The sequence below is a fragment of the Pinus tabuliformis genome, chromosome 8, assembly GCF_031772625.1.
Source record: "Pinus tabuliformis cultivar Carrire ecotype Pingquan chromosome 8, CPIR1, whole genome shotgun sequence".
Classification (NCBI taxonomy): Eukaryota; Viridiplantae; Streptophyta; class Pinopsida; order Pinales; family Pinaceae; genus Pinus; species Pinus tabuliformis.
In genome coordinates, this window is record NC_142294.1 from 307,749,452 (window position 1) to 307,757,568 (window position 8,117).

Consider the following 8,117-nt stretch of genomic DNA (forward strand, 5'->3'; position numbering starts at 1 on the left):
TATACCTTCAAATTGCTGACTAAACAAGGTATGTTTTCATGATTCATAAATATCAATAATTGGTATTTTAAAATATATATATATATATATATATATATATACAAAGCACGCTTGCATCTTACATAATCAAACCCATTAATAAGCCAAAGAACTGGTGAGCCTCCTAAACACTCTTTACCATTCAATCAAATTCCGTCAGGATTATGTCAATTAATAAGCCAAAGAACTGGTGAGCCTCCTAAACACTCTTTACCATTCAATCAAATTCCGTCAGGATTATGTCAAGCCACTTATAAAGGTCCACAAAACCCTTATTTTGGATCCATGTCCAGAGATCCTAAAAACTGGTAGCTAAGCACTAACATACCAATAAAAGACAACCATATGTATAGGTTGGCAATACAAAGGAACTGATACATAAATAGTCCATATATCAAAAAAAAATAAAAATCTGTTGCGGTAAAATCCTAAGAACTTTTAGAAGGAGATGGTCATCCTTACCATGAAACAACCAGAGCAAATTACTCTTCTAAAATCTTAATATCCACCCTTCAAATCATTAACAACATCATATGGAATAGGTGTGACTGTCTCCAAAACAGCACCCTCAACAAGAAATCCTGGCTTAGGGCCTTCAGGACGCCTCTTGGTACTGAAAGGAGGCTCACCACGTGCTTTAGCCTCTGCTTTCAATCGGTCATTGTTTTTTCTTCTTAACAAGGCATCCTCTGCGCACCTAGACGGTTGCACATGCTCAATTCGTACATGAATTCTCTTCTTGATAATCTTGTTGCGAACCTGAACATCAACTAGAATTTCATCAGAAGGTGAAACAAAGACAAACAAAACTCCATCCCATTGGATTCCCATAATTGTTACCACAATCATGTACTCCAACACTTCTAATATATGAAAAGACAAGACCGCAGTTAACTTTTGCTATAACATGGATGAACCATGGCCGTTATATTTCAGAGTCATTATCAATATTGATTCATTTAATTACATCCGGAGAAACTGACATCACAATCGTAAGCACTCAAGGACGGCATGCAGTTGTTTAGTGCAAGTACTCTACAATATTTATGCAAATTTTGCAAGACAACCACACGTAATCATACATACTAGGTGCAGAATGTGGGGGCACAGAATGCCTCGTATCTTTCCCCCGTCGACAAAAAGATGGTTGAAAGAAGAGTAGGTGCCAATGGGCTAAGCAAAAATGCATGACGTGACACCCAGATGTGCAAACCAGACTGCACCATGTTCATATAATTGGAGCACATTCTTATTCTGCCGTGCTGAAACTCTTGGATGGTCTTTAGAATATATATAATTATCAATAATTTATGTTGAATAAGTCCCATTTTTTCTCAAATTGACAAAGTCGTTTCTGCAGATTTGTGATAGTGAGACATACGGGGTTTGGTCTGCTGTTTATCATATATTTTTAGCAGTCCTCGCTAGAGTAGTTAAAGTTTAAACTAGATTAGTTTATTATCTCGTATTGATTCAGAAATTAATGGGTGATTTAAAGATTTTCCATTTATTTGATAACTGAGCCAACAATCAACAAACAAAAAAATGCAGGCACACTGAGCAAAATATCCAATTGAGAAACTAGCAAAACTAAGCATCATAAAATCCATTTCATTAAGATTCAAAACACCATCAAACAATTAAAAATAACTAAAAATAAAAATAAAAATCTACCTGGATGAAAGATAAGCATCAGTGATGATCCAGTGGTGTCAGTTTAAATGCAACAACAATGTCAAGTGATTACAATATACTACCAGGAAAAAAACTAATTTATGTGTTTCCACAGTTATATAATATATTAAAATCACCTTTCTATCCATCTTGGATAGTCTTGACTCTCGAGGAAGTGAAACGTCAACAGAGAAACCAACAGTTCTATATGGAGATAATGGACATTCCTCTGGCTCAAATTGAGCAGCACATTCCATGCATTCCAACTATGTCAGCCCCTCTAGCCTCTAGTGCGAAAGATCCAGCTCCCATCACATCTTTAGATTCCTAATTATCTAATGATTGCAGGCAGTTTTTTGTATTGTGATTATGCAGTAGACTCTTTAGTAATGTTACAGTTATTAAGACTAACAGTTTTGGACTAGTTATTCTATTGGCATATCGTCAAAATTATCTGGTTTCCTATTGGGCAAATAGAGACCATCTGCCATAAAGTATGCTGACAGTAAATGGATGACCTATGTACAGTTGAAACTTCCAAAAAAAAAAAAAAATCTCCATTTCTTTCCAAAAAAAATCCAAATACAAGAAACCAAAAATGGGTTACTAAGCAGAGGAAGTTCCAAAAGAAATAGAATCCCTTGAGACAAATATCTGCAAACACAACTTAATAATCAAAATAAACATAAATAACCATATTAAAAAAGGATTTGAAATTGATATAAACAGTGCAAAAGGCATGTTAAATTGGATGATTATAAGAATATAGCGAACAAATTTAGTACTCCAAATACTCTAGTAGAAAAGAAAGCTCTCAAGATCTTCGCAATCACTACAGGCCACAGAAGCAAACAGTCTTTCTTCTTAGTCAAGAACGACTGACTTTTTTGTCCCAGGGTCAAAAAGACATATTATATATATGATCAGAAGCAGTAAATAAACTGAGACAGGGCCTTGTCCAAAGAAAAAAAATTGAGAAAGATAAGTTAAAAAAATCTATAAAAACTCTTTATCCCAAAAGGGTTGAAAGTAAGCTCCTAGCTAATTAGGAGGTGTGCACCCATCCAAGGAAAAAAAGAAGACAACAACAACCATATTAGATTAAAATTATAATCGTCTTAGCCTTCAGATAATACAATCACTTACGATTGACATTAAAGCGTAGAAAGCGTAGAGTAGAAAGGTAAGCTCCTATATAATTAGGAGGTGTGCACCCATCCAAGGCAAAAGACTAGAAACCTTGCTAGATTAAAATTATTGTCTGCTTAGATCTCAGATAATGAGTCTAATCCAATCAATATCAAAATTTCTCCAATACCACCGGGGGCCTAAAATGGTAAACAAGAAAAAAAAAAAAAAAAAAAAATCTATACGAATTCCTAGAGCCTCTTTTCAACCTAACTACCTGATCCATTTTACTGTGAAGGGGCAACGAGCAAACACAGTTTGCAAGAAAGTGAAATGCCACTCGAGAATTAAAATATATATATATATATACATATAAAAGCATGAAACTTGAACAATAATTAACTGTGCTTACACATGCCATATACTAGCCACATGGTCCCAACAACCCTCAATGAGTATGGAGGGTTCAATAAGATAGGCTAGCATATAGGACCAATATAAGCTACGAGGCATCAGTTTCTGCTAGAACAAGCACAGAAGATATTTTCAGCAATATATGCATATATCTCAATTCTCATACTAAATTGACACCAAGTGAGTAAAGAGTCAAGACCATCCATATTAATACAGTATCTAGTTAAGCTTAGCTGTAGTTTATAAGATAAATTTGAGTTTATAACCTTGTAAGTGTCATCTTTTACCAGTATAGATTTAGAGTATACTATATGCCTAGATCTTGCTGTAGGCATGTTTCGTATGCCCAAAAAGGTATTACTAGCTAATGTTCGGATCTTACTAAGCAATTAAGATCTGTCTCTCCATGTACCATGTACTGAAGGGATAACTCGCAAAATGGCATCTTCTGGAATGCTCATTGGTCAAGGACATTTAAGGCAAAGTAACAATATATCGAACACGATAATTCTGGTATTGACATCTAACTAATTGATGCCGAGTATGCCAATAACAATATATCAAACGCAATAATTCTGGTATTGACATCTAACTAAATGATGCAGAGTAAGCCAATATCTCCGCTAAGGTACATGCCACAGATGCACTGTAGCAAAACATCAAACGGAAACGATATGAAGGGTAATTAAACAAAAAAGATTAAAAAATAACTAATCAAAATAAGATCCACTTCAATGAGATTCAAAACGTGGTCCAAAATAGAAAAATCTAGCCATACAGTATTAAAATCCTCACAAACATAACTTAGAACCCCAGCTACCCAGCATATTTAATTGAAAATATTTTTAAAGAATGAAAGGAAAACATAAATCAAAACCTTACAATAATACTCCAGCCATCGAGGTTAGAAAAAAAATAGCATGGAAAAAGGCGGAATGCGTGATGGAAAAATAAAATACGGGACCTCTTTGTTCATTTCCACGCCAATAGCTCGCTTGGTGACGTTCCAGACAACGCCCGTGCGGCCATGGTAGAACTTGTGAGGCATCCCTTTGTGAATCGAACCATTGACCTTAATGTCCACGTACTGACCTATCTTGAAGGTCCTCAGATATGTGCTGATCGGGGCATATCCCTTCTTCCTGAAGGGCCTGGCGAACAGATCCCTCGTCCGAGCACGCACTCCATGGCCTGCCGGCATTGTCTCTTCCCTCTTTAGATCCTTTCTTCCTGTGTAGGGTTTTTCAGTATAAACCCCTAACTTTCAGCGTTAGGGTTCCGTGGATTTTAAGATAGATGTCGAGGAACAAATCTTGAGAGAATCACACCCGGTTTTTTTTATTATTATTAATTTTGTTTTTTGGTATTTTCATTTTTCCTTTAAATGTTATAAGAGTAACAGGGATCAGATTCGGAGGAAAGACTTACAGTTGAATATGACAGGGGAATACTTTGGGCTGGATTTTCTTTACATTCCTATGGATGCTAGTAATGTTTTGGATGGAATGTTTTTATGTTAAGGTGGATTCTTTTTACCTTGTTGTAAATGGTTGTAATTATTTATATTATTTATTTACTTTCCTCTTAAAAAAAAAACCCTCAAACTAGCAAGCTAATATTGAGCAAAGTCACATTAAAAAGTCTTTATTGCTATTTTAACGGAGCAGGAAAAAAAAAATTAGTGCCAATATTTAAAACAAATTCAAATTATTAAAAAATAAAATATTAAGATTGTAGATTGAGTTAAAAATAATGAAAGATAGTATATAAGAATTGGAAAAATAGAAATAGTTGACAATTGAAGAAAAATGCACCTTGAGAGATCAGATTAACAAAAAAAAAAAAAACTAACTAATAATATGGCCCTAAGTAAGTAATACGGATAATAAATTGGATAACAAACCCATCAAAAAGAAAACGAACAAGTTAATTAAGCTTGATCATGAGTGCAATAAAAGAGCCTTAGCTGGATCATGAGTGCAATAAAAGAGCCTCAGCTCGATCATGAGTGCAAAAAAAGAGCCTTGAATTTTATAGTTGTTGGTATAAAATAGTAGAAAGATGAAGACACGTTAGATGCAAATTGAAACAACTTATCTCATAGAAGTAAGAAGGCTAGGAAAGATACTCGAGCATAGATTGATTTGTGTTAGGGTAAGATGTAATAAATTTGGCATACTTAGTAAGTCTCCAAGCCTAAAAGAGACACGAATCTTTATAAATGAGGACCTCATCCCAACAAACCACGTTAAATTAAGGAAGGAGGTTGAAAAGGTAAAGGAAGTCAGAAAGAAAGGCAAATGGGCAATCATTAGAAATAGTAAAGTTATTATTAGGGATAGAGACCAAAAGCATGGTGATAAATAGGAATTTGGTGCACTCTAGATGCTCTTTTGGAAATGTCTTGGCTTTCGATGGCATAAAGGTTTTATGCTAAGTTGGATCCGAAGTGAATTTGATATTATTTTTTTAGTTGAAACTTAGGAGCATGATGAGTCTAATCCCTCACATAAATGGATATATTTTGTGGTCAACTTAGAACAAGAAATCCTCTCGCAAAGGGATTGGAGGAATAGCTTGTTATATAAAAAAAGTGTCTCTCTCCTCACACTCGGCTTCATAAGATAGACCCCCTCAATTGGTACATTTAAATCAAAACCTTTGGCATTAACTTTAAGAGGATCTATACCACAATTTGTTATTTTGCATCTATCAACTCTACCTTTTATAAGAAAAACAATCTTGATAAGAATTGCCCCTATAATACCTTAGAATAGAATATCGTAATCTAAGGAATGATGGTAATATCTTGTCGTTAGGGGACTTTAGTGCTAGAATCGCATCTAACCAAGCTATTCTTCTAAGTAATGATCCAACCCCTAATTCTCTTTAGCTAGATGAGGACCTTGATTTAGCCAATAGATTCAAAAGAAAATCTAAAGACCTAGCTGAGAATTTATTTGGTACTAAGTTACTCAAACTCTATAGTTCTGAATACACATATAAATACATTAATTATTGGTTTAAGATAGAAATACTATCTTGACCATACAATCCAATTTGTTAAGAGAATATCTCAACCACACACATAAATAGGATCTAAGATCTCATAGATATAACAAACTCCTTAAAGCAAGCCAATCACTCCATCACAAGACAAGTAGGAATTATATTTTCCAAGTCCCCCCTTAATGACTACTTGCCTCGATCTCAATCTACAAAGTCTAGTGATGGTCTTGGTGTTTATAAATATAATTAAAAAGAATATGCCGATGTTCATATAAAGGAACAGCCATCTACCGGAATGCATGGGTACCAACCATTGCAACTGCCAGTCTACTAGGATGTCCTTTGTATACATGGTTCAATCGACTATACATGTACCTGTACTTGTAAGTCACCTCCATCATCATCATTTCGAAATCTTCTAGGCTACTAACTCCATCAAGTTATCTCTTAACCCTCGTAAAGGTGTAGTTGGCAAGTTGGATTCTCGAGTTCCACTCTTGAACTCCTTAATCACAGATCTCCCGAAGTCAATTACTGAACAACATCCCAAGCTGTTGCATAACCTCATTAGAAGAACACTCTCACATCTTCAACAACGAGGGATCCTTCCCTAGATCCACAACTACCATACTATCTGGACAACCATTCATGTTGAGATTTTACCTGTACTTGATTCCTTCTATAAATCACTTTAGACCATTAAACCAATTTGTTGACACTCCAAAAATAAAGCTTCACCAACATCCACACCCTATAACAACTAATCTATGCTCTTGAGTTGCAGTGACTGCATGGTATTTAATGTTTGAGATAACATACGATGGATTGGTCGCCATAAGTTGTATAATAGCAAGAATTTTTGCACATTGTGCCACGATTCATATGCAGGTACTCTCCTTTATTTCATTGATTCTTCTTCCACGCATGAGCACAAACTCTACAAGTTCGTTGAGGACATGATCTATATCAGCCTCTCATCTTGTCTGTTGCACACAACTACACATAGCAGCTACGACTTGTATGCACAAATCATGGCTCAATTTTCAAGGTTGTAGCAGCACCAGTCCTAGTCAACATGCAGTAACACATACAACGTGACTCTTGTCCAATGGTTCATATGAATTCGTGGGGGATGAATTAATTGGAACTCCAAATTTCATTCAATAGAGACCCCAGAAAGAAAAATGATGATTCACAATTGCTTTTGTATCATTTATGACTCGTCCCTACTGAAAACATTACCTACTTCCAAAGTATAGCCTAGTCATTTACACAGATTTCAGGACACTCGCTGTCCACGAACAACATCATATGCAAGTTTTGATGAGTCCCAATATTGCAACAAGAATGTTGCAACTCCCAAGGCTACCAACTTAAATTATCAACCCGGGGTTTGTACAAACTTAAGAGGTGTCGACACTATATGTGCAACATACAATGTGTCCTTCTTTCGTTGATCTGATGTAATGGAGTGAATGTCATGAAATCAAAGCCTAAACTAATTGTAGAAATGGAAATGTTACTTTGAAAAGAAATTAATCATAGGCAAGAACAATAATTTGTAATTGAAATCCTAAGAGCATGAATTCAAATAAATAGGCCTAATCTACTTTGTAAAAAGGCATGTCCTAATTGGTGTTTATTCTTCCTCAATCATGGATTTAGAGCCTAAGGGTCATGATTCAAGCCTAAGAGACAAAAACCAAGCTTTTGGAGCAAATCTGGTCAAGTTTACACATGCTACAGGAGTGCTACAGACAAAATAGAATTGCTACAAGCGAAATAGAATTGCTACAGGAGGAGATAATTCATTGAATGGCCAATTAAATAAAATTCAAATGGGATGGGACAAT

The 8,117-nt window shown here is 35.2% G+C and overlaps 1 protein-coding gene across 1 annotated transcript; it reads right to left on the minus strand.

The window, feature by feature from the left end:
- Window positions 1-230: 230 nt before the first annotated feature.
- Window positions 231-4,586, minus strand: LOC149235368 (large ribosomal subunit protein eL21x/eL21w-like). Its single transcript, XM_089372090.1, has 2 exons — window positions 4,220-4,586; window positions 231-798 (listed from the first exon to the last, which is right to left on the minus strand). The coding sequence occupies exons 1-2, from the start codon at window positions 4,454-4,456 to the stop codon at window positions 538-540; spliced, it is 498 nt and encodes a 165-aa protein (XP_089228216.1). The 5' UTR covers window positions 4,457-4,586; the 3' UTR covers window positions 231-537.
- Window positions 4,587-8,117: the final 3,531 nt, after the last annotated feature.

Coding starts and splice junctions, on each gene's coding strand:
- LOC149235368 (XM_089372090.1), bottom strand. CDS start 4,456: ATGCCGGCAGGCCATGGAGTGCGTGCTCGGACGAGGGATCTGTTCGCC. Junction 799..4,219: donor GCGTGGAAATGAACAAAGAG/GTCCCGTATTTT, acceptor GTTGATGTTCAG/GTTCGCAACAAGATTATCAA.